Source organism: Opisthorchis viverrini (genome assembly GCF_000715545.1).
Source record: "Opisthorchis viverrini unplaced genomic scaffold opera_v5_71, whole genome shotgun sequence".
NCBI lineage: Eukaryota > Metazoa > Platyhelminthes > Trematoda > Opisthorchiida > Opisthorchiidae > Opisthorchis > Opisthorchis viverrini.
Window position 1 is genome coordinate 1636092 of NW_008751727.1, and position 27522 is coordinate 1663613.

At 45.1% G+C, this 27522-nt stretch overlaps 3 protein-coding genes across 3 annotated transcripts in view; 2 read left to right on the forward strand and 1 right to left on the reverse strand.

Moving 5' to 3' along the window:
• T265_04373 (hypothetical protein) overlaps nt 1-7335 on the reverse strand; it is a gene marked incomplete at both ends in the record, with an annotated part of 28881 nt that extends 21546 nt beyond the window's left edge. Inside the window, one exon of the mRNA XM_009169094.1 lies at nt 7310-7335. Coding sequence (XP_009167358.1) covers nt 7310-7335 — 26 coding nt within the window. The remainder of the gene's footprint in view (nt 1-7309) is intronic.
• T265_04374 (hypothetical protein) lies at nt 1384-9231 on the forward strand (the record flags this gene model as incomplete). Its single annotated transcript, XM_009169095.1, has 3 exons — nt 1384-1505; nt 7384-7465; nt 8529-9231. Coding segments are annotated over 2 exons (150 nt in total), but the record flags the coding sequence as incomplete, so codon positions are not given.
• A 12006-nt stretch (nt 9232-21237) lies between these two features.
• Nucleotides 21238-27522, forward strand: part of T265_04375 (hypothetical protein) — a gene marked incomplete at both ends in the record, with an annotated part of 68248 nt that continues 61963 nt past the window's right edge. The window contains one exon of the mRNA XM_009169096.1: nt 21238-21674. Within this exon, the coding sequence (XP_009167360.1) occupies nt 21531-21674 (144 nt within the window). The remainder of the gene's footprint in view (nt 21675-27522) is intronic.

The following is a 27522-nucleotide window of genomic DNA, read 5'->3' on the forward strand; positions in this document are numbered from 1 at the left end:
CCTTCTGGTGGCATGGCAGTTAGGGCATGGAAGGGTGCTACAGCAGAACGCTTCTACTTGCTTGTGTGTCGTTCCTTGGAATCCGCTTCAGTCCCCCAATGCAACCCGCGCCGTTGCATGTCACGTAGAACACGATTAGGGGTGTCCGAGGAGACTTGAATAATCCCGCGGACCCATTAGGTATTTTTGGTTCCGAAGTGAGGGGAATACTGTGATCGATGTTGTTATTTTGACAACCTCCAAACGGGTCCCTGGATAACGGATCGGATAACTGTGGTGTAATCTTCCTTACTTCTAACCTTTTGTAATCTATGGTTACTTCAGGACTGCAGAAAGTTGGTCGACTTTTGACAGATCTGCCAGCGTGAGCAATGTCTTCTATTAATTGCCTAGGACCCGAAATCGCTATCCACTGAACCCTCCTGAATTCCATCCACTACCGTTCAAGTGGATAGCTGCAAGTAACACACTCGCCAAATATCCATATAACTGGGCAAATAATTCTTAGGATTTTCAACGTAGTCGTGTGCTTTTTATTCACTTCAACTCATACCCAACTCCCAAGTATCGCTGTCTTACCCAGTTGTTGACTTTATATCAGCTCTAAGTTTGGTTTTACTTTACTTTACCGGTAATGTAGATCTGTGTAGTGTTGAACTTCTCTCTGTACTGACGCCAGAATTGAATTGGCCATGCCCGGATCAGTATGTCTGGTCATGTAAATTTATCTGATTCACGCCTCACTTTACTGTATAGTGTACGTCCATCCGCAGTTGTGGCAGTGATAGTGTAGAAAGAATGGTGATGTCAGTGTATGCAGCTACACCGTTGGGCTCGAGGTATCTCAGTAGTTGGGGATCGAAACTTCTACCTGCAAAGTCCGTGGTTCGAACCCAATCCTGGCTTCTGGATTGTTTCTTCTAGACTTGAGCAATCTGGCAATACCTTAACACTCGTGCTCCCTTCTAGTTTCCCTGTAGCTGCGTATCGAAGGGGCAACACAGCGAAGCACCAGTGCCAACACTGATGATGGTGATGACGACAATGGACCCTTCATAATTTATTATTAACTATATAGTGGGTGTTGGGACTTAGTTTCTCAATTCTTGGCTATTGATAGGCGATACTGTTCTTCGTTTTTGGTCGTTGACTCCGTTGTATTATTTGGTCTCAACCACTGTCGACAAGACTTAGTTATGCTTTTGAAAGATTTTCTAGGAACTCTTGTAACATCTGAGCGCTGGTGTCACACACCACAACCACGCTTACCCCTTAGATGAGATGTAATGGCATGTTTCATTATGTTCTGTTAGTTAATTTGCTTTCAACCCGGAACTTGGCCACTAAATGACGGTGAACTTACTCTATTCAACTTTTTTCCAGATAATCTTGACAAATGGGAGCGGCTCACCGTCGCCGATGCCCTCGAACCTGTCCGCTTCGAAGATGGTGAAGTTGTTGTCCGACAAGGTGAACCTGGAGATGATTTCTTCATCATCACAGAGGTAAGTGAAAGCAGTATACGTCAATCAATTGACGACACAGCTGGTGGCACCAATCTTCGGAATAGTTTTGCTCGACGTCCGTGGTCTAATAGCCATTACTTTGGCCAGACAAGCGTGTCCTCTTGAAACGAACCTCAAAGAAATTTTTTTTTGACCAAATATGTGGCGACTTGGAAGATATGCAATAAAGCGTAGTATAGTCCCTTATAATTCGGAGACTCATTCGGAATTAGTTTAAATCTTTGTCGTTGGGTAGTTGGTTCAGTATATTTACAGTTCAATGTTTAAGAAGGACTGGTTGAGATTCGGAGATCACGCGTAAGTTACATCAACAAGTCGCACTAGTGTAGTGCACGAGGTCGCCTCGTATCACATTCGCAAGTTTGCGACAGTGTGACGTCTCTGGATTTTGAAGGCCATGTAGGTCCGCTACAGTACTTTCCCTTTTGTCTAATGAAAGTTAGTTAAAATTGGTTGGTTTGAGCTGTCGAACGGAGACATCTTCAAATCGGATAACCGTTATCTAAAAACAACTGCCGAAGGCCGGTGACAATGAATTCACAGCTAGACAATCCGAAAACAAATGTTTATAGTTGTGTAACAGTTACTTAAGTCGGCATCAGTTCGTGGCTAAGAGACGGGACCCTATCATAGTGCCACGGCTTGCATTGTGATATCATCAGAGTGGATTTACTCGCTGCATACACAACTGAGCGTTTGAACGAAAACATGCAACCACCGAATTCTTCCGTCTTTCGCTACTGTCTACTAACTCCCCATCCCGTCTGGTAGTCACTCTTATCCAGCTGTGGACACGTTGAGACACCTAGGGAGTTGATACATCGCATTCGCAGCTTATATCTACCACATCGCATCCGCTCTTAAATCTTTAACGGGTGAACTCTTTGACTAATCGGCCAACGAGCTGCTCTTGCACCTTCTCCAGAGACTTTATCGACTGACATCTATTGCATATGTGAAACTTGAAAACACAGTTGCTGGACTTACAGTACCCTCTCTCTCTCTCTCTCTCTCTCTCTCTCTCTCTCTCTCTCTCTCTCTCTCTCTCTCTCTCTCTCTCTCTCTCTCTCTCTCTCTCTCTCTCTCTCTCTCTCTCTCTCTCTCTCTCTCTCTCTCTCTCTCTCTCTCTCTCTCTCTCTCTCTCTCTCTCTCTCTCTCTCTCTCTCTCTCTCTCTCTCTCTCTCTCTCTCTCTCTCTCTCTCTCTCTCTCTCTCTCTCTCTCTCTCTCTCTCTCTCTCTCTCTGATGTTTGTAAAGTCATCAATTCCTGAGCTAAAGCTTCAATGCTCGACTGGATACCTGTAAACACCCACCTCTGTGCCTTCCGGCTTTACACTTCATAATCGTTCAATTTAGTCACACTGGTCTAACGCAAGCTAAGGGTCATCGGGCTTCTTTTATTAGATGGTCAAATTTTGTAGGGGGACTCTCACGCTTACAATAATACGGCCGATTCTCTACAAAGCCACCTAGCAGATGAGAAAACTCATATTTTGGATGTACCCGAACCTCCGGAACTATACGGTCGACTTATGTTTCGCTCATTGTGGATTATCCGATTGATTGTGGAAGACAGCGCTCCCAGTCCGAACATCGCTAACGCCTGACGACTTTTGACAAAAAAGATTAGCACATTTTGAAGAAATGCAGTGGAATTGCTACCCAAGTCAGTAATCTCAGTAGCATATGACCCTGTTGTGGATCTAAGTATGCTGAGTGATTCATATATTGAGGTGAGGTACATCGACTTACGTTTTTCGGTGGATGGGTCAATTAACTGATAATCCAGAAAGTAACGAACACAATCGTGAAAAGTTCAAACACTACACTTTATAGTCGACGCCGCAGTTTCACACTGAAGGATATCCAACCATTCGGTATGATTTGCTGTATTGATGGAATACGGCGCTCTACCTTCACGTTTGATGAGTGTGCGGACGAATTTCTGCACCCGTTGAGTGAAATCTTAAGCGTATTACAGCCTCCGCCACACGAATACTTTGCCCATTTGCACCAGGTGATGATAATGTGATGGGTAGTTGTTTCATCTTGTCTTTCCAAGTTGCGTTCTTATTGCATTCAAACATGATAACGCAACTGCATCCAGCGCACGCTGATGGAGTATCGGGAACAAGCTGGCTTCGAACTGTCCTGGATTCAAATCTTGTTACTGCCAAGGATATGTACTGCCATTGAGTCCTAAGAAGAGCGAAACTCGAGTCCAGTGTTCCTCCACTTTGTTGTGGGCCCGCGCTGATAGGCCATGTCAGTTTTCAGGATAACGATTAGAACAAATACCACTCTCAGTTTTGTTCGAAAATCACTTGGAGAGAGTAGCAGTTTGGAGACTAGTTAGGATGAAATTTTGTCGCATGTCAATTTCCTGTTCTCAGCCAAAATTCTGTAACTGGAGCTTTTTTCATATGAATACGACGGATTTTAGCTTTAGGTTGACGAGTAAAATAATAACCCATGTGCATTATGATGAAAACCCCTATTAGCTCGGCTTTCTGTCGCGTTCGCTAGCCTTCAGCTCTTGGTCGTGTTGCAGACTTCCATCTCATCCCTAGGGAGTTCGGGACGTCCACGAAATCGTTCGATAGAGTGCGCCCGTTTCACTGATGTCGCGTACTCTCTGTTCCCCAACATTTCTCCGCGGTTGAAAATCAAGCCTTGTAAACTATAGTGCGTGGCAGCATATTTGTTCTGTCTAATTCATTTGATGGGTCGCACAGGGATTGGTTCCCGTCACTAGTTGAATAACGGTAATTGACGGTCGAACGTGTTTAGCAATTCATCATCAGAAAATGTCACATTTTACTCTACCTCGATAATAATCTTTTTTTGACCGTATTGATACAGTGAGTATCCCTTTTTTCTTGCCGGTTTTCCGCCAGTTTCCGCTTATGCTAATGTGCATGCTTTGTCCTTCGCCACAATTTCGTTAGCCCTCACTAAAATGTGCGTGTGTACACCCACCCATACATCATGTGGGTAATCTAGGCCATATCACATGAGGTTAGAAGCAACAAGTGTGATGATGATGTTCCCTTCGTGTCCACATTTAAGATGGACATGCGCACACAGACATGGTTGCGCGAATCGCTGTGTTTTGGTCACACATGTGAGACAAAGGATGCGCTAGTTCCTAGCTAGGTGCTCACGCTTGACCTAGCAAAAAGGTTGGATGAGCAGAGGCTTGTTTGTATCGATTCACTTCCGCTGAACAAGTGAAAAACGCTTGATTACGTTTGCAGAAAACGTGTGGATGATCCGTGTTGGTTTGCACTTTTGGCGCAAATGCATTTCCTGTCCGTGTGGTTGCTTTGTAAATCCGAATTTCCTAATGTAAGCGAAGAGCTGCAAAACGCTTCAGGGTTGTTACGCCCCCTCTTATCCACCATTACTGGTGTGCGTCCAAAAAAATTATACAGGTCCATTTGCTTTGCATTTTTCATATCTGAGATTCTTTCATCCATCGGAAGCGATAGGTGCGCATCCTACACGCCATGGCAGTCGAACCTTCACCTCATTCGCAACCTACTCAAGTCATGATTGGTTCACCTCGCCTCGTTGTCAAAGATTAATCCGCAATGGGACCATAAATCCATGCATCTCTTTCCGGATGGTTTGTTGGTTTCAGTAGGTTCAAGCACAATTTATAATTCTAGATCAGATTGACTACAAAACCGGTCTAGCTGAAGCTCACTCCAAGTAAATATGTAGGGCTTGAAGAGAACTGCTCTCCAGAGATTGGTCCACCGGACAGTTAGCCTTTTAGCTTGTCAACTTAGAATAAAACGCTAGCAGTAATTACCTACCTAGGCTAAATGCAGAAACTTTTCTTTGGATGTGCAGTCAACTTTTTCGATACAGATGTGAGAACAGACAAGAATTCCTATCAGACCTCTCTGTATCATCGACTGGTCGTGTGATAAGCTACGTATCGTTTGTGTTAATGGTGAGTATGTATTATCGGTGAAACTGGAGCAAGGGAAATACTATTTGACTGCTCGTCTTTTTTGTCTGCTCGACCGAATGTACTGAGTTAACAGCATTAATAAACGGCATTCGAAATGCACTAATAATCTTAAACATTTGTCTCATACGTTTACTTCCAAGTCTGAGATACCAATGGACTAAAAAGCTGTTTCGTTGTAGGTGAGCAATTTGACGGTAGTGTGTGATAATTTTCGTCCTGTCACTGAAGCCGAAATGCACAAAGCTATTTACCTGTCGAACTGGTTTCAAACCAAGTGTTTTCCATTCATAGCTCAATAAATTCCACGATTTGGATGTATTGTATTCAATTTTTTCTCGGAGGCAGTCAGAATAGAAAAAAACCACAGAGATTAGGATAGCTCAGTGCTCGTCACTCCGATGTGCACTTGCTAAAAACCACAGAGATTAGGATAGCTCAGTGCTCGTCACTCCGACATACACTTGTTGCAACAGAGTTATTTCTACCCAAGATGAATGGGATGCACGGTAGTGAGGTGATTTTCGCGTGGTTGTATACTTACCTATTATTTGGAGTGGAGACGAGAACTAGTACCAGTTCATTAAAATTACCGCAGTCAATCAAGGTGGTCGCCCTCTAGAGAGAAAGCGATCTTTTTCACTGCAACATGGGTGCGAAACCCATTCGAAGAAATTCTTTACCTTGTGGACCCGCTGCATAGGCTGCCATTCAGAATGTGCCCTTGATCGTCACCTCAGTTATCACCTGGTGGTTATTGTTGTGTGATTGGCGTTTAAGGTTACTGAGGCAGAAATCTATTCCTAATCAGTTTTGATGATATTGATGACGGCTGCTACCGTAATAATATTATTAATCGTCCAACTGTAACGCTGTTTCGGCGCCTGGTTTCCGTGCTACCCGAAGGAAGCGTGAGGGTTGAGATGCTGCCAATCCGCCCAAGCAGCCGAAATGCCGAGGTTGGATTCGAACCACAGACCTTCCAGTTTGCGCCTCAAGCCTTGAGTCATCTCGAGCTACCGTAAATTCAATGTGGACCAGCTTACCAACTATAGCTCCTAACCAAGTTTACATGTGAACCTTTTTTGAACAATTTCGATTGCTTCGAAACTTTCTCTCCCGACCAGGGAGACTGTCACTACGATGTGGAGTCGCATTTTCTTTCAGCTTCCCATATTAACTAAAAGCGATCAATGAATCAAATTAGTATTATCAGCTATGAACAGTCTTTCTCCCCTTCAGTGTGCCAATCTGATTTCGTATATGGCATGGTCTTCAAACTTGTTTCTCATCACTGTTGAAACATTCCTCGTAGTTTTGTATCATTTGTCAGGGAGCATCAGGCCCAACTTCCACTCTGTTTTCAGGTTCACACAGACTTCATATTCATCATCATGCATAGATTTCGTAACCTACCGGCTGCTGTGCGTTGTTTTGGAATCGGGATAATTGGCCAATCGAACCCCTTGGGATTAGGCTTTCCCGGTTCCCCACATTAGTGTTAGTTTTAATGACCATATTGTGCTCTCAGAACACCCACATACATAGAACTAATACCGGAAAACTCCTGTCTGTGCAAGTTTCGCCTATCTAGCAGTGATATGTTTTGTTGTTCAAACGCAGCAAGTGTTCAGCAGCAAATGCCAATGATTTCGACTTATTTCGGCATATTGCATAGTTAACAAACATATTGTGCTAACCAGAAGCTAAGTCGAATTTATAATGATGGGAGGGAAGATGCCATTGGGTGGATTTTTTCTTTTTATAACCCACTACTTAGATCACTATTTGTGACAAAAAATTACGTGTCTTCATTTCGTGTCAAGTCCATCTTTCCATGAGAATCACCTTTCTTTCCTCGGACGCTTTTATCTTCCAGGGAACCGCCAAAGTTCTTCAGAAGCCTTCTGAATCGGTTGAGCCCGTCGAGGTCGGAAAATTAAGGCCGTCAGATTACTTTGGTACGTTGTTGTCTCTGGTTCCACAGTTATGGTGCGTTTCCGGTTAATCAACTGGTCGTTTTCCTAACTGCACAGTACGTGATGACGACTCTATATCTGATCAGCATTCAGCCGTAGCACTTTTGGGGCCGAGTTTTCATGCACCCCGAACTGAGAACGAAGGCTGAGATACTGTTAGGTGTCCCAAGCCTACACTGTAATGCATGTAGTAACATGCTATCTGTTAATCTGGTAGATTGATCGCGATACCGTCAAAGCGTGTTGTCCAATTTTATTGATGACCCGAGTGCTTCAAAGGCACAGTGCGAATGAAAACCAAAATATTGTTTCACTCTCTTGAGGTAGACCTGTTGACTAGTCCACTGTTCATGAATGGCACGTGATAGAGCAACCCGAAACGTAGTTGCAGCCCTCACGGAGTTCCTGAGAGCTCGTTTATTTTGACGATCCAGGAAGTGTCTGTTAGGGTTTATTCTTGGGTGGTGGAGTAAAACACTCCACACTGCCTTCTATCCCAGCGATATTCAGATATGAACGCGAATTAGCTTCCTATCCTTTGCTGATTGCGCTGGTCGCTTTGTCACCTCATTTCTTTGCTTGGTCCCGCTTATCTTGGAATGATGTGAGAATCCTATCCTAATCTTCCAGAATTTGAAAGAGCTTACTTGCTCGCTTTTGTATAGGTGCTCTCCAACTTCAGGAAAACTTATGGCAACATCATCATTGTCCGTGGAATGACACGGAAAGAGTCTACTCTCTGAAAATTCAATCGGCAGCTGTTTTGTTCTTCATGCTAAGCGTTTCCGATATCAACCAGATTACGCATCTGTACAATGATTTTCGCTGATGGTCTTACACTTTTCATCTCATTTTGTTTTTGGCCATTATTCGGTGTTTTGCATGTTGTCAGCCCGTCATGCGTCATGAAACTCTCAGTCTGAGACTTAGTGCAAAATCTGGCTTCCCATTTCTTCGTTTGTATTCGGACTTGCGGCAGGCCTTGTCCTTACTTCTCTCGTTGTAGTTTCCATTCTTCACGGTCTGTTTTTGTGATTCGTTTTAGGTGAAATTGCCCTACTTCTTGATCGTCCGCGGGCTGCAACGGTTGTCGCTCAAGGTCCCCTCCGGTGCGTCAAACTTGATCGGAAGCGTTTCGAGCGCGTTATGGGCCCGTGTTCTGATATCCTCAAGCGTAACATTGCCAAATACAACAGCTACATTTCACTCAGCGTCTGATTATGCATTGGTTTTCTTCTCGACCTATTTCGTCTTTTCTCATCACACTTACCTTCGGTTTGCTTGTATTCATGTACAGCCCACTGCGTCATCTTCCGTGTAATTCTCACACGACGGTACATAACTGGTCCCGCTTTTAGTCGTCAGTCTATTCATGCGCGTTTGGTACTAGGTTTTTTCATTATCCCCGTTCATTTCATTCGTTTATTATCGGGTGGCTTGTTGTCTCAAACTGGGTTAATCGTTTACCCCCACCACCTGTGAAATTCAGCATCCACACCCAGCTTTTTCGTTTTGCTGTGGGATTTCCCGTTGGGTTCCTAATACTGACCTTTGTCCAATCAGGTTCGGACCTTTCTCGCCCACTGTTTTTCACTTCTTCCTGGTTGAGTATGCTATGGATTTACTTCGTAATTTCTTGTTGAACTGTGATTTACTCTACCCGACTGTGTCTACTCAATTCTGAAATGGTAACCTGCTGTGGTGTCCTGCGTGTGGTAACACTTGATCTGCTCTTTACAAGAATCCCAAAGACCAGGTGGGACTTGTTTGGTATTGTCCCTTGGAAAACAATAGTCATGTCATCCTAGGCTTTTACTAGTCTCTATGGCATCTGACTTCTCTGAGGGGTTGAAGATCATGCTAATAACTAGCTGAATGTGAAGTCTGTGCAACTGGTCTAGGAATTGTGCGCCGACTTTGATCTGGATCACCAACAATCTGAAAACCTATGTAGTAACCCAGCACGCATTACCACTTAACAAATCCCGGTCAGGTACTTTGGAACCGGAACTCGCCCTTGCTGGTGAGCACAGGATTTAGCTCTGCCTTTAATTTGGACTTTACCGGCTGCTTAAATCGTCAGATAACGAGGCGACGTTAACGGATCCTCAGCCACGATTGTGTGTGTAAAACTGTTGACTCAGTCAGGAAGCACGGAAAGTAACTACTCAAGGTCTAACTTGCTGAGAATCCCAGACAGGCCGTAATGAAATAAACGTTAGGTATGCTCAGTCTAAGGACCCGCTTAGAAAACGCCTCGGAGATCTGATTGAAGTTGACGGTGTTATGGCTCCAATACACTATTTCAAAGCTGCAGTCCTTGTGGCTACTTTTGCTGCAGCTCAAAGGGATGATTCGGGAACACCTATCGCCTTCCGACTATTCCAGTGCACTGTCTGATCCGCGTTCCTGGACTACTGGATTGAGTACCCGTCGGCACAATTATGTTACTCGAAATCCCGCTTAAACTTAGTCTCAGCAAATCCACCGGATCAAATGCTCTGCAACCTGTCATTTTTAAAGCGTTGTCACCTAAGTTTAGTCCCTCTCGAGCTTCCGCACAGTCAACAGTGGTAGGAGAGAAGAGTGTCTGAACACTGTGGGTCCAGTAGTATCGCGTCTGTCCATTAAGGTGAATATAAACTTGCAACTCAAAACTGCGGACCAGGTAGTCCAACGTGTATACTCCTGAAGGTCATGGAGTGGGTTGTCCTACCAAATACCGAAGCCCTTGTCTGAAGCTAACCACTTCGCATTGATCATTCTCACCTCAGAAGCCTTTTGTTCCTTGGACGAGGTGACCTATTGGCTGGAACGAGATGCCACCGTGGAGATGCGCCATATTGACCTCGTTAAATCCTTTGACTCCATTAGTCACTGCTTCCTCGTTGTTAAACTTTTGTTTCTCAAGACAGATTTTATCACTACTCCTTGGATAGATGACTTCCTAAGTGACAGGACTTTCAGGTGACCGTGAGCCACTCCTTCTCACCACGAGTAAAGCTAAGTCATGGGTTCTTCGAGAGTTCAATCTAGGGTGACTCCTTAGTTTTGATGCATGTGAAGTCCTGGGTCACATTCCTCTCTCTATCTATCCGTTGCCAAAGTAGCTTCATAGTTATGATTCTTCAGTGCGGTTAGTGTAGAACGCTTTCTTTCATTTCCCAAAAGCACTGAAAGGAATGAAAATAGAAATATTTCTCCACATTTTCAAAAGGATTTGTACGTTCGCACTCCGTCTGCCGCGTACATATTCGATAGTTCTATCCCACCTGTTGCCGCCTTGGAAACAGTACACCGAGAGATTATCGGGTGGAATGTTTTCAACGACAGTTTCATTGGCCCTCAGTTCCCATGCCTATATCTTTATTTGAATCATGCGTCTTGAGCCATGTTCCATGGGTTTGGTCCCGGTTCGACCTTGTATTCTGATCTTGTAATTTTGATCTGCTCCACTAAATATTGAGTCGTTACCAACTCCCCGCATACTCGAAACAACCAACCGAATTGTGCTATGCTACGTAGACATGGGTGATAGGTATGAAGACGACTATAGTTATCGGTTCGACCTCTGGACCGTGTTCATCTTCCCCAACCAGCACAACCACCAACTCACCGCTACGCACTCCTACGCTCTACAATAACGCACTGATGATGTCACCTCGATTGGTGATGAAACGTTTGCAATCAAATTACCCAGCTCAGCAAACAAGCCAACGACACCCCCTTATGTTTCTGAAGTCTGTCTTGAACTGCCATCGGACTACTGGGTCGGGTGTCTCTCAAGTCTACTCTGAACTTGAAAGAGACCTTTGTGTTCTCCCTTGACCACTTTGCTCGTTCGTGTTGGGGAAGATGAACACGGTCCAGAGATCGAACCGATAACTAGTCGTCTTCATACCTATCACCCATGTCTACGTAGCATAGCACAATTCGGTTGGTTGTTTCGAGTATGCGGGGAGTTGGTAACGACTCAATATTTAGTGGAGCAGATCAAAATTACAAGATCAGAATACAAGGTCGAACCGCCGTCTGCTATAAAAGATTTACTATCTTTTCCAACGACTTGGCGAATTGATTTGACCATGTTAATGAAGTAAAAACGGTTGCACTCAAATTAAGTACTTTGGGATCTTTGTGCCTTGTTTTCTTGAGTCCATATGATGTTCGTTGTAGTAGGCTGGAAGTCCCACAGGACACGGTACGCAACCGGTCTCAGCGGCACCGATGGTGTCATTTCCCGGCCGGACTATCTAGCTTAAGTTCGCCTGTTGTGAGCTACGCTTATATCGAGTGCAGTTCGAGAAGGGCGTTGGGTCCATCCAGCCGACGGTGCCATATTTTAACCTATTGCTAAGTTGCTATCATTTTATTGTTCTGAAGTATAGACGCCTCACTGATCCCTTTTCTCTTCTTGAATGTTCTGCAAGGCTTTGTTCGCTCATGGTCTTATGTCACCTGGGCGCGAGTATGTTAGTTATGTATCGCCCTCCGTGATAATGTTGATCAACCAGAAGTATATGAAGGAGGTTGTTAACCAGATAAACCAAACGGGTTCACTCCGTCTGCAAAAGAGGTAACTGAGATCTCAATAGAGGCCTTCATATTGCTTAGGGTTTTACATTTCTCTATCTATTGAGGGTTCTTCGAGTCCAATTAACATCGCAAGCAGGAGTCAGTCGATGCCACCTTAAGACAGAGGTTTTCTCCTAACTAGTTACCAAAGCTAAGTAGGAGTTCTCACTTGTGGTACTCAGCGTAGGCTCGCCTACAGGACTTGGTATATTTGTGGGACAACACTTATCGAACGTCGCGCTGCCGGGATAGGTTGATTACGTGAGAGCCTGGTCCTGGTGATAAAATAAAGACTTCTTGACCTTTGGCGCTGAGTTGAATTGTAGTGTGATGGGCCCGCCACACGGGGGGGGGCTCTCTTCAAGTGCACTGTAGAACAAAATAACTAAAAGAAAAATGGAATGATGAAAGCGGAAAAAATGAGAGGCAAAAAATGGGCATGGAAGAAAATCGGCGGACATATTGAAGGAACTGACCTGTATATAATAGCAATTTGTGTTGAAGATGTATTACTGTACTGAGTTTGTCTGTCGCATACTAGTTGGAACTTCACTTCGGAAAGCAACTGGTATGATGACCTATATCTGTTTCAGCTTCTGTCAGTGAATAATCCACGGTGGTCTGGTGGTACTCTGGAACACATGGACATTCCGAACACTCCCTGTGAGGGTGCTACCTAGCTGGCTCAAAATAACGTATTAGCAATTCATTGCCGCAGCACGCTTCCGTTGTTCGGGTTTTTAAGAAGTCATTGCGGTCTCAGAAGCTAGTAGGATTCCCAGAATCGGGCTTACATGAGTGCTCACCCAGAAAATTAAGGGAAAAAGCTCCCGCGAGATGCGTGCTGGTAAATCAAGGTTATATTGGTCTAAAAAGCATTTTTGCTTTACAATGACCAAAGGTAAGACGACAATGGCTTGCATTTTTGCTTTTGGTACCAATAAAGAAGACGCATTGGGAAAAATCTCCCTAAGGGTGAAACACCTGTACGGTGCTTGTCGAGTTTTCAGCAAGAATTGGCCTCATTTGAAGGGTGGAATCTTCATTGGAAGTGGTAATCCTCATCACAACACAAACAGTCCATGTGTAGCTCAGAGGAATTGTAATATTTGACGAGACTTCTAGTTGAAAAGTGGTCACTCGAGCAGCTGATGGACACCGCAACCACGCAAAACGAATTTCGTGACTGGGGAATGAGCGACGTTGTATCGCATCTAAGTTCGAGGTTGTCATTCCTCTGATAAGCCGCTTATGCAGAAATGTTTGATTGTTCAACCTACCAGTCGGGAGCTTGTGTGCCTTGGTCTTCCTTGAGCTTGGTGAGATGCATGCCGTTGAATATTTCCAATATGGAGGAGACAGCCGCACAACGCATCTAAACCAACGCCACCTATAGGACCGAAAATTCCCGTTGGACTTAAAAGATATTCCCAATTGTCTTTGTGACCAATGCTACTACTGCATGAATTTGAAGAAAAAATAGGTGGTGTATTCCTTCGATCAGTTGAGGGATTCTTTGGTCTTATTTTACAGGTAGGGTGGTTTTCAAGGTGTAACGCTGTGGATAGCGATCCGCAGCTAACATTTGACTTACGAATTTGAGTTCCGTTGTAAACCTCCATTAGGAAGTAACATTCTGGCCCTCCAACTTGGACAAGATGGTGAGTTGCACTGTTGATTCCTCTAATCATATTTCTCAGTGCGCATGCTCCCACGTCTGGGCACATAGTACTTCACCGGTAAGCTTTTAAAAGTATATACGATACAGATTACTTGCTGACACTGTTTTTAAACCTCAAAACAGGTTCAGAAGAGGGATGGACCACGCTGAACTACTCTATGATAGTGGTGTAGGCGACACAAAACTTTGTTATCACAGAAACGTCATCAACATGGGAAGGTTGGTATGTGGTCATTTCGGCTAGAAGGTTTAACATTAGAGTCCTTTGTTCAGACATGGAGAAGTCTGCAAGGACGGAAAAAGCGGGGTTCAATTGAAAAATTATCTTTTCTTAATACTTGTCTTATACCAATGAAATACATCTCCATGTTTCTGATAATACACTGAAAATCACAGATAAAGACCATACATGCGTTCACCTTTGGCCACTTTACCTATGCTCCCAAGTGTGACAGCGGTGCCATTGGCTTTGGCCAGCTGACCGCGTACGACTACCTTAACATGCCACCAACACCTTTACCCGAGTAACGTGGAATAACCCTGACTGATGATATAATTCTCGAATGTTACTCCAAAGGCGAACACCTCTTTTGAAAGGCGACCTGGTTTAAAGCCTCAAAAATTTTACAAAAACTAAAAAGTTGGGTGCGAGTAACAAACCTCACAACCTGTTAAGTGAATACAAGCAGCTCAGAAGGCTAATCTTTGTCCCTAAAGCTCTTTCCTGCTTTGTTGCACCATATAAAATAACCTAAATTGCTTAGAAAACACAAATATTCTCAGTCAAGAGCTTCGGAGAGCTGTGGTGCATCTCTGAATGCTTCATCTAAAGGAGGAACCCCTTCAAGACTGCACAAGTCAATAAACCACGCACCTTAATTAACAAATACTATGATGAAGCGCTTTAGCTCGTAGAGAATTAGTGTCTATCCCTCATAAGATGTGGGAATCGATGCACGTTTAAAAGCCCCTCTTCCGTGTGCCTTTTGGGGAGTGCGGTTGCATGAGGTGGTTTGGCTCCTTCTATAAACCATACTTGAGCTGGCAAACTTTTTCACGGCAACATAAATCTGGCTGAATCGGGCGGTCTCTTGACACAAGGGTGCTTGCTCGACGAGACACCAACGGTTTCTTGGAGTAACTTCGGTAAGAAAAATTCAGAACGGCTACCGGCATACAGTTTACATTTGACTATTGACCGCCTTATTTGATTAACTGGCCACAAGGTCATCCTCACAAAAAGTACCGCATTCTTGGGTTCAACGTATTTTGTCCGCATCGACATGAGGTCACTTGCGTCGATGTTTTACGGCGTAGACATGTGAACTATATTGCACGGCTGCTTATATTCATTTACGGGGATTACAACGGCTAGCGCTAACGAAATAGTGTTTGGACACTTTAGCGTTTCATGCTTTTTGTCTCAAACTCATTCCATCCCATCAGTATACTGACTTTTACTTGGCCACTGATAGTGTGGGCACTGGCTTCTCCCCTGGCAACACACCCGAAGGAAGATGGAAATGCAGTGGTTCTTGCTGGATGCGGAAACATCTCAGAACAAAATTGAGAGTTCAGACCAAATATCCATCATGTGAAATTGCTCACTTTTGGAGAAGGCTAAAACATGAACGCCTACGAATGCCCGAAAACACCTGAAGGGCTTTTCTTAAGAAACGACCGTACTTATTCTGAAACATGACTGAGTTTTTCTCCCTTATTTCTATGTTCCCATATATTCGATCACACCTTGAGCCCCAATCATGAGGGCTGCCACATCAAAACCAGTGAATAAGCAAACAAAATACTGGGGACTTAACAATCGGGGTTTTTTGGATGGTCGAGGCCCAGGAACCCGTGAAACTTCCATAATACAGAGTTCGTCGACATGGTGCTTTTATAAGTCTACTCCGAAGAGTCTCTATAGAAAGGTTATTCTAAAAGAAACATATAATGGTGTGTGAATTCATTTATCTATGTGCGTTCGACTGCCCCATGTCTTAACCGTATAGCATTCTAAGGCATATCTCTGCGAAAGAGCAACAACAAAAGTGATATTTTGTCACCAAATGCCTCACCCCTACTTAGTGGGGGATCTTGGTGGCACAGAATTTCTTCCTTCCTTGAGAAGATCTAGGTTCTTGGATGTGACATACTTGTCGCAAAACTGAAGGCGTTAGGTAAAGACGTTTTATTCCAAAAGGGTATATGCACTGAGCAACAATGAGACGCACCGATGTTCGTGGCATTGCATACCGCGTTTGACGTTCGACGGGCAGCCATTCCGCCCACATCTATTGTGGTCTACCAATGGCTGCGGAGGGCGATCGGTATGGATTGACGTCATGTTTCGGACTAGATGTAAAATAGGTGTGCGCAAAATATGAAGGGGTATCACTCAAATGTTTTGTTAGAGTAATAAAATTCAACAATTACTCGTGTGTACTCTGTGAATAGATTGAACAACGAAAAAAAATTTTCACGAATTTGCACGAGGGAAAAACGAAGCCGATTTCGAACGTACCGCGCCCATATTCTAAAAGAAACATATAATGGTGTGTGAATTCATTTATCTATGTGCGTTCGACTGCCCCATGTCTTAACCGTATAGCATTCTAAGGCATATCTCTGCGAAAGAGCAACAACAAAAGTGATATTTTGTCACCAAATGCCTCACCCCTACTTAGTGGGGGATCTTGGTGGCACAGAATTTCTTCCTTCCTTGAGAAGATCTAGGTTCTTGGATGTGACATACTTGTCGCAAAACTGAAGGCGTTAGGTAAAGACGTTTTATTCCAAAAGGGTATATGCACTGAGCAACAATGAGACGCACCGATGTTAACTGAAGCAACAGGGCTGAAAGAAAGAGTCCGCTCATTATAACGAAACCGAAGTTTATTTCACCCAGACAGTGGGGTTTTCAAAGTTGCGAATTTTAGGGGAGTTAATCAAGTCCGTTTGCGCATTCTAGTGATAAGTCGCTCATACCACTTTGTTTAAATGAGCGAAATTTCAAGGTCACCGACCACTCCCGATTTGTGTGGTTGCCAGTTTACGGTGAGGCGAGAAATGAAATCTTAGCAAATTTAGACAATCGCGCTGCCACTCGAATGGAATATAACATTTTCAGAATAACTGATGCAAATTCCAAACGGGAAATCTTTGAAAACCTTTTTATGCCTTATATTCTTCAAGCGTAACTCATTAGATGAGACTGTTCATCGATCTCCGGATTAAAACAGGTGTTTGGAAAGCTTGCCCCCTGTTCAGTACGATAATAAAAGGCAGCCTGGTTCACCGTACAGTCATCTTGCAAATGTGCACCTATGTGAATTACCCCAGTTCTCAGATATGCGCAACCAGTCAGTGTGTAATGCGGTGTATTCAGATGTATACCAGATGTAGCATCGACACAAAAGTATTTTTCCTATTACAAATAACGACTACTCTCAGCTGGAACACGTCACAAAGCTCAGAAAATAAGACCACCCATTTTCCCTGATCACCATAACCACACGCGTCGTTGCCTACCGTGGATATTAATCGTAATAGCTCTGCCCATGTCTATGTGAAACACTGATTTTGAGGCCTCAACTACGAATGATAAGCTGAGCCAACAGCCGACAATATCGCTTCATCATGATGACCGTGTGCGTTGCCGCCGTGCTATGCTTGCCCTTGAAAAATACAGAACCACAATTAGTTGAATAAGTTGTTCACTAGTATGGTGGCAGTCCGTTTCGCTTTTCGTAAACCGTTTTCACCCAACAACGAATCTTGTGTGAAAATGTATATTCGAATAATCTCGTTCATATCTTTGGTAGAATTGCGCAGACACCCCATTGTTATGAAGGTGAACTCACTTTCTGCTAAGTTAGTTTCGTAGTTCGTAATGAAGGCTCCTTGCCTACACGGATGTTGGAGTCAGGGAAGTAAAAGCTAATGAGGGATGTATGCAGTGCAGCCGTAAGGTCAACAGTTGTAGACTTGGTCCCTAGTATTCAAGGACCACATTCGTCTTCAAGCATATGCTCATGGGTGTAACAGTTGCGGCGATCTTTTGAGTGAGCGGGCACTTGGTGTCGAACATGCCTTGTAGAACACTAAAATCTAACCTCACTCCAATTTTGCTACCCGATACTTGGACTCTGTGCCTTTAAAGAAACTACAGTTCCGTCGCACTTATCTTACTATGTGGACATTCCATAATTATTCCAGTGCCATTACCATCAACTAGAGCGACAGATTTTTGAAACCGCCTGTAAGCTCCGATGCTTGTGCTTGTGAACAACTCTTTTGTGCTGTTTAACATCCTGTTCTAGCATCTCAGGCACAGCGCGTTGAAAGCCGTCAGATCTTTCAAGCTTTATCAAGTCTCTTATCCATGTCTGTCATTTGTTTTTGGGCCTCATCTAACTTATCCTCCATGAAGAGTACTGTTACCCATTTTCACTTCCACAGTCTCGTCAAAACTGTCCTCATACACAAGCGACTAAGCTCACAATCCCTATATAATTTGTCTCCGATGGCGGCAATGATCTCACTGCAAGGTTATCTGCATTTAACTGCCTTAAGAACATCCCACATCCAAGAAACTCTGCTACGAATGCACTGATTTCGTTCTTGGTCTCTAAGCGTTTGACGGACTCTGTCTATCCAAAATCCATCCTCTTAATGCCACTTGCCTGCCCATCCGTGTTCTTCCAAAGTGATCAGCCTTTTTGGTTGCTATCCAGCTGTAAATATTTGCCACCTCTTTCTGCACCATGAGTGCCCCTTCAACACCACCTATCACCCAATATGCATACGACTGTACGGTTTCACGGTTAATCTTCCCACTGCATGCTTTAATCTTACAGATCACCCCTAAGCCTTGTTTCGCATCATACAGTACCTTTTACAGTAGAGAAAACAGAAAATTGTGAACAGACAAGCGTGTCGAACGCCTGTGTCGTTGGTCAAATCTTGTTTAAGTACAAAATATCAGATGGGTAATCGTTCGAATGTAGTACTTTTTGGATGCTTTTTAAATTAAAAATGTTGCCGTGTGTAAATTAACGAACGCACTGGACGCATGTTCTGTAATGTTTCTGAGGTATTGAACCACATTTTGGCGCTGGAACCCTTAAATACATTATGATCTTACCTGTCTAGACGACTGACAGCAAACCGCCCAATGACTCGAAGCCGACTCGAAGTCAAGTGTACCCCGGCCACCATTTCGGGAACAGTGGATTCACCCATTCGTCCTTCCTACTTAGTTTCATAAGTGGCAATGAGTTAAGCGGCGCGAAATCTAAGCAATGAGCCTTCCTAACGTTCGCAGAGGGCCAAGTCAGTTTACATCGACAGCGCGACGCCAACCTCACCCCTGTTGGGACGTGGATTATCATTTTCACAATCCGGGAGTGTCGTTTCACGATGGTAGTTAGACATGATAACCACTGTCAGCTTCTGCTATTTCGGGCCGCAGCCTAATGCGAGCGAAGAACCGAAATGTGCCTTTGACTGACCCGTGAATATTCTCGGTTCATGCATGAGTGTTTGGCCGAGGCTAGCTATTCTGACAGCCTCAACCCGGGTCAACTTAGATTTTTATGTGCGGGTCTGTCCACGGATCCACGAAAGACATCGCGACGACGGAACTAAAACCGCCTCACTCACCGTGATGATTTGCCCATAGCTTAACGTGCATTTATTATTTCTCTGCCGATCGTGTCACATGCGTCCTAAACTCCATCTCACTCTATTAAATTTTAGTCAAATCTCCGGAGTTATTATACTGTTTTCTCGCACTGTCCAAAAAAATTTCCGCCACTATCAGTGCGTCATTGTGCCGTCGGGGATTTAACCCCGCCGTTCGCCCAACACGGCCTGTGATATCATATAAAGGGTCCAATAACTATATTAGGCATGACGAATTCTTTGACTTTGTTTGGCAGGAATCCTGTCGCCTCATCAGGAAACTACGTCTTCTGTAGATGGCGACTGCCCAGTCCGTTTCGGGTGTGCGCGGATAGAGACGACATAAATGTTTTCATGTACCATTCCAAGATATTCCCAGATCCATTACAAGAGAAAATGGCTGAAGAAACCAACTTCTTCGCAAAGTTACCCACCGTACCTATTGAGACATCACATTGGGACATTGTGGCTATAAAATATAAATACCACGCCAATAGTGGAACTGCAGTATGTTTAACAACGGTCAACAAAACTGCGGTCGCATGGAGAATTTTAAAGAGTTCAAAAAGGCCGCCAAATGCTAAACTTTGTGTCAATATCTTCGCCGTTCGAAATATGGCACAGAGAAATTCGGGGTGTATATCTACGAAATGGCCCTGTAATCTACTCACTCTAGAGACTCATGTCCCAACCAGGACAATGAACCACCCCACCTCCAATGCCCTGCGCTAATACAACCCAGTCTAGGAGCAGACTCCTTAGACCGACCACAACCAAATGGACTAGAGCTTCTCCACCTCACCAAAAAAGGTGGCAGAAACTACTCTTTTGAACTGACGAAAACAGATTCACACAGGATATCCAGTAACCGAGCAGTGTTTCTTTAATAGCTACCAACCTGCTGGAAAGTCTAAATATCGGGCCATTAGGAAAGCACTTACCCATCAACAGTGGCCTAAGCCACGACCAAAATGTTCACTGAGAGTGCCACTCGTAAGGAACGAATCTGCGAAATGTGGCTAAAGGTAAACAGACCTCTTAAAAACTATACACACACTGATGTTCAATGCCTTGTTACGTCGAAAACCGACTAACATGCGAAACCACGACACGATTTCAAACCGTGTGGACTCAATAATTACCACATGTGGCTCCCTACAATAACTACATAGCCAGCTGACGAACAGATCATCCGTGGTTCGTGTGGACGAGGGGCTTTCGAACCAACTTCCTATTCTTAATGGGGCCTCGCAAAATTATATTAACATTTACACGCTGGTTTCTAATAGAGGCGAGCACCCCAGACTCACATGAAGCAATGTCTTTCAGCCAAAACGAACATCACTGAAATATAGCAACTGGTTCATCTCCTCGCTGGCATAATAATCCATCTTGACGGGAATATACAGTATAAATTGGCAACGATAAGTAAAATCACAATCAGTGCCTGAAAAATAGGAAATTCCACCCAAGTCATCGTGGAACATGCTTTTTGCGTATTCTTCTGCTGGCACGCTGCGAGAGTGACAGGAACCTGCGGACGTTCAACTCCGGTGACCGACAGGCGATATTCGACTCATGATTTAAAAGAGAGTTCATCTGTATACGTTCATCATCCAGGCCACGGACATGTGGACAATGTAAATATCGACCAATGAGTGCTTAGAGTTTTCCGTAATTCGGTAGTTTGGTCGTGTGCCGTACGCTGACTACGCGGCGATGTCCTCGGGCTGTAGGATGTAAGATGGCATGTTCCCGTCATGTTTTATTGTACGCAGACAATTGTTTGGTGACGATGAACATAATACTCTCCAAATTTATGGTTCCACTGCTGACATATATCCAAGTGCCAGCAGTGCGCTGGATTACGACAGAGTTACTGCCAGCAATAAAGTTTGGTGTATTTTCAAGGTGATAAGTTGTAGATAAAAATAAAACCCGCGGTGAAGTTCTTTTGGGAGTATCAGTATTATTTGGGTCGGTTGATATGTAGACACAAATATACGCCTCTGATTGCTTATTGCATTAACAGTGAGTTTCGGTTTATGACACTACGGTCCCGTAGACAAGAGTACCGGGACACCCAACTCAACGGATAACAGTAGCATGATACGGCTGAGGAACACGGATACCTCCAGGAAGCTTCTTTTGAGGGAATTTCATGGGAAGGTAGTGACGATGGACTTCGCGGACAAAGAGGAGCCTGTACTCGCAGTTCTGGACAGGTCGTGCACACTGCATGTTTTCACGGTAGGTTCAACTGTCTTGTCAAAAAGGTACCTGTTTCACTTAAGATGCCTCAGAGATTCCACAAACCAGTTCTATCTCATCTGCATAAAGCTGTGGTTTACCTCAATCCGGAACCCAGTGTCTTCGGTTGATTCATTAGCATTTTATTATGAGGGTCGGAATTAGGTGTAAAGTTAAGATTGTTCGATATCCTCGTTCGCTTTCACTTTAGGGTGCAATTTATGTACGTGTGTTTCCCCTTAAGTTCATTTAATGTCTTGAGTGTGGGTAGGTGTCATTCCTGTGCGTTTATGCTGGTTGACCGGTGGCCATCGCCTTTGCGCGTCTCCTATGCAGATCACTCCTTGACTGCACGTAATGTAGTACCCCGCTTGGCCTGAGTACATAGTGTAAACGTGTTGACCATTTGTTTGGCACGCTGGTTTCAGTCTGGACACTTGTTCAAGGAATTTTCTCTACGATGAAGTAAACAAGTTAAATGTGGTACTTGTCAGGACAGTTCACACTGCGTTACTCGGGCAGCCAGCAGGTGAGTTTTTCCACAGCAGCCAGCCTTCCGCCCTCCGTATGGAGTGCGCAACTGTAATAAATAAGGTCATGAATAATTTTGGAAGGCACGTCATGAAACCCTTTTTGTTCGTGGATGGAAGTGTGGCTTTTGCTCCGTTTTCTGGGTCAGACATACGAGCACCCTGATGTATCGCATCACAGCTTATTTCCCATTTAGAAAATCTCACTGAACGTACTTTAAGTCAGTAACGAACCAATACGTTTTGCGTGTTTGGTATGCTCAACTCTTGCGACAATAACAATAATAACAACAACAATAATCGTTCAGCTGTAACATTCTTTCGGTGTCCAGTTGCCATACCACCCAAAGGAAGCACGAGGGCTGGGGGTACTGCCAGGTTACCCAAGCATAGACAGCGGAAGTCGAGAGGCATAGGTCGGTTCGAACCACGGCCTTTCCAGTCAGTAAATTTGCGCTCTAACCACAGCCATCTCGCTAAGGCGTAAACCTGACCGGAAGATGCATGTTTCGAATCCGACCTCCGCCACTCGACTTCCCTTGTCTAGACTTGGGCAACCTGGCAGTATCCCAGCCCTCGTGCTTCCTTCGGGTGGCATGGCAGCTAGGCGTCGGAAGGTTGCTACAGCTGAACGCTTTTTCTTAGCTGGTCAGTTTCTTAGCCCTAGTGTTTCCTTCGTGTGGCATGACAGCTAGGCACCAAAAATGTGCTACCGCTGAAACTTTTTTAAAAATTCCTAAACCATAATTGGTCTCATGCCACATCGCCATCGCTTGGCTTCAACCGGGTCGTCTTACTTGCCGTGTACTATAATGTGGACGAAATGATTTCTGCTTATGCCTCCTTCCCCCCACAGTTTCCCTCCTTCCCCTATCCTGTTTGTTGTGTTATCCCTGTAGGTTTTTCCATTGAAACTAACGATCCCACTCGTCTTGACGAACACAACCTCCTGGTCCTCCAGGTTGGGGGTTGGAATAAGTGTTGCGATCTGTTCCGTAAAGTGGTGATGTACTTACATTTCCAGCCAAACACCGCTGCCTGGCGGTCAGGCTTTTGAGCCAAAGACCTTGGTTGAGGACCCTAATCGTCCTCCTGCCTGGGTGTGGACGTCCTGGACAGTCCACATACGACCGTGACATTTGCAGCTAACAATACTCTCATGCCATATTGGCCATCAGGTGGTGGCATCAGCCTGTTCGCCTTACTTGCTGCATACGGCTGAGCGGGTAAGCGAAAACAGACTGCGGTTGACTCTTCCCGTCTTTCTCCTTCACATACCTTTTCTTTCTCTGGTCCCTATCCCATTACTAACTCCATCCTTGTAGGCCCGTCATTTAGGATGTTGACTTGTTCTTTCTGTGTCGGTTTTGTCATCTGGCGCCACAACCCTCAGGGATCTCGAAATCAATCTTCGAGCATCGACGCTTAATCTATCTGGCCGCCTTCGATGTCCGAACTCTGAAGCAAGCAGGTCAACAAACTGCTCTTGCTCTCACACGAATTGCTTGACATTGGTGTGTACTGTGTATCAGAAACAAGAATTCAAGATTCAGACACAGTGGTTGAGCTAACCGCCCCGCAACTCTTCACTCGCTTCTGGCTGCTCACCTCTGGCGATCGAGAGTTTGTTGCGGCAGGGTGTACAGGAGTTGTTATCGTCCTAGATCACCTGCTGGAAGAATCCTTGTTTGATTGAATACCCGTTGGTAGCCGCCTCTTTTCGGTTCATCTCGCAGCGTCTGTGAAGGAGTCTTACAAGCGGGAAGTTGATTAATGTCTGTTTGTCGTGTCTGGTTACACCTCAACTGACAGTAGCTTATCGCAGGCTGTTTTTTGCAGCACTAACTTCCGAAATAGCCGAAGTCGTCTGGCCACATGGTTTCCCCCAGTGGCGTGCCGGCCACGAACTCAAATCGATTAGATTTCCATCAGTCACGGGTGGCGCGAATCAATAACTGACTGCCGATCGTTTTGGAACACACCTGTGGAATCTTACCAGGCGCTCGTCCAGAGTCGCTTCTCCCTTCATTTTCCAAGGAAAAATCGCCTGGCGACTGAGAGACTGGCAGCTCTGGATGGTAGGCGAACTTGCCAGAACAGTCTTCTAGGATTTCTTCGAAATGCTCCACCATCAGATGTGGATTCGTACTGGGACGAGATTGCCACCTCTTTGTACAGTGCTGGGTGTTTTTCTTTTGGCACAACGCTCACTGAGGCACTGAATATCACACCGAACAGTGGCACTGCCTGAATCTCGGAGAAATATCCCAGCCGGTCGCAAACGTAACTTGATTGGACGAATTATTAAGCGTCAGGTAAAAGTGGGCGTGCGAACCGACCCCGAATTCTGATGGCCATGGAAAGCCAAGGAAATGGAAGGGGCCCGTAAAGCCGGTAATGCCCGAACATTATATCGGTTAATCCGCTCGTCATGTCCCCGGAAACCTATAGGCGAAACCGAAAAGGATCAGAATAGAGTAACCATCTTGAATAAAGGACACCTCGACAACAACAACTATTGTGGCAACTAGCTGCCACTCATCTGGAGCCCACAGTCGACGTAGAACCCTGGACGGTGAACGTAGAATCACCTATGGCCTCGGCGGTTTATGACTGCTCATGTTCTCTCAAGCGCCACGAAGCCCCCTGGTCCGAATGACCTCCCATCCGAATTGTTCAAAGATGAGGGTGAAATCCTCGGCTCTTGTCTGGTCTGTTTTCTTGCACTTAGGAAGAGAAGGCTGTCGCAGACGATTGGGTAGAGTCGGTGGTAGTGCTCATTTTCAAGAAAGGGGCTCGTAATGAGTGTGGTAATCACAGGGAGATCAGATTAAACCCAGTTGTGACGAGACTGCTGGTATCACTTGTGCTTCGTTCCCTTATGGTGACTCCTGAACCACTAACCCGTGAGCAAAAATCAGGGCTCTGGCCCGTCGGGGGTCGCGTTGACCAAATCTTCACATTCCGTTAGGTGCTAGAACAACGCCACACATACAAACCACCCACAATTTCAATCTTCCTGGATTTCCAAGGCGCACCGGTTGATCGGTATGTTCTCCTTCACACGTTTTCTCATCAAGGAAAGCACCAGAGGTTTGTGAGCATGTTACGTTCCTTGTATTCTCACACTTCCGGACGTGTGAGAGTATACGGAGATCTCTCGATGAAATAATGGGACGAATTTTGGAAGCCCTTCAAAACCCTGGTGTTGAAATAGCTTCTGACGAAAACATTGTCGATATGCGGACGAAATCGTTCTCGTGCTTGAAGAGGAACAGCAGGCGTAGGTGTTTTTGGATGAACTGACAAGGTCTCCCCGTTCTTTGTTACGAATCTTGCATCCATAAAGTTTAAGGCATGCTCGCGGACATAGAGTCTTTGAAAACGCCTCTTATAATTCAGGGAGGGGCACTCGAATTTTCGCTACGTTTAACCTACCTTAGTAGTTGTACTATTTCTAACTGTAGTGTCAGATGAGGTCAGTGCAGGAGTCTGCAAGGCTCGGGTTGTGTTTGCTAGCTTTAGGTACCTATGGTATCAAAGTAGTGTATCCCTAAATCTCAAGGCTTGTGTGCATCTGGCTACAGTATGGGCTATTCTGTTGTATGGCTGTGAGACTTGGCCCGTTTGAGCAGAGGAACTAAAACGTCGTTATGTGTTTGAAAACCGTTGTCTCAGAGCCATAGCTTGTGTTGGTTGTTGTCGGCGAATCCGTAACAATACAATTAGAAAGCGAGTTTTCAACTGTGCAATGGGTACTTCCATTGAGGAATGTGTCCAGCAGCAGGAGCCGCGTTGGTTGGGATATGTGTTGCGTATGCCTAACCATCGTTTGCCGAAAAGAGCGCTGTTTTCCATGCCCCACTCAAAATGGCGGAAGCACAGGTGGCCAACCCTTGACCTGGCAGAGGGGTATGGAGCAGATAACGAAATATTTGGGTGGTGTCGGTGCTACCTGCCTTCCAGGATGGGAACCGCGTGATCCCCACTGCGCGCTGTTGGAGATGCTGCAATATATGGCTGCTAATTGGTGCCAGTCTCGTTCGTGCTGTCGGTTTCCATCTAGGTTGCCTGAATGCCGACTTAAAGCGACCACATTGACGTGATGGTTGGGCTTGAGTATTGCAATGATCCCGCGGGCTACAGTGGCTTGGATTTCGTCCCAAAAGGTGCAAGAATTCCAGGAAGGCCAAAGATGAGCGGCCAGACAAAGAGCAGCGAGACCACATACTACGAGTAATCTTGCTACGAGGCGGTCTGGGGTTAATGTCGTGCTGTCCTCTGCGATAAGAGTGTGAAGGCAATAGGGTGTTTTCCTCCAGACGACAGGCATGTCAATATTTATGGAGGGAACGATTTTGCCTTTCTCCGTAGAGCATCCGGTTAAAAAAATTTGACCCTAAAAACCACTACGATCGCCCAGCGGTTGGCGGTGACCGCCGGCACATTCTTCAACACGACTGAAACACCTGTACAACCAGAGTCCGGTACTGTCTAAAAGGCACCTGGTGTGCGCAACCACATGTGGCCTAGTCACTGATGCCGTACACAGTGCGTCCTCCGGCTAGGCCAACCCCTGCAGCCGAGCAAGTAAGACTATTGAGTCATCGGCTCCGGGTAGGGTTACCAAAGAAAACCCTACTGTCCGCGGCCTCTTGGGTCAGACGTTTGAGTCAAAGGCTCAAGGTTGGGTACCTCACCCAAACCCCTTCCTCGGCTGGGCAACTGGGAAGCATCATTTGCCCGCACAGTTCTGTGTCCACTGAAGTCCCAACCCAACACTGAAGTCCAACCCTTCCCACCACACAAGCTAACGTTGCTGCGTCATTTGACTGTCAGTTATCCGAAGGGCCTTCTGCTCCTCATTGCCTATTAACGATACACAAAATAACACCTTTCTAATTCACAAAATCCTTTCTATATAGGGACTGTCAACGTCCGTATTCTATGTCAAATTTGAGAACCTTGAAACCTTGAACGCCCTTAAAATTGATGTACACTTTCTTTGAAATGTGCATGCAAGACTCAAGCGTGGTTATGCATTTCAGAATGCCAAGAATGAACTCAACTCTTCCATGTTCCCCCTCCGTGTGTCCGGTGACCCACATGGTGTGGAAGTTGCACTCAGCCTCAGGCTGAACGCGCTTTGCTGGATTGGATCTCAGTGAACAGCCATCTCTGCGCCGTCTGGTTATCCAGCTCAATCAAGCTCAATGTCTCGCCATAAGAAACGGTGCCCGTTTGTAGTGTCGGTTATGCACCAATGGACTGCAGTTCTGATGCTGATAAGGATACTTTCTATTGAGAGAGCCGGGTCC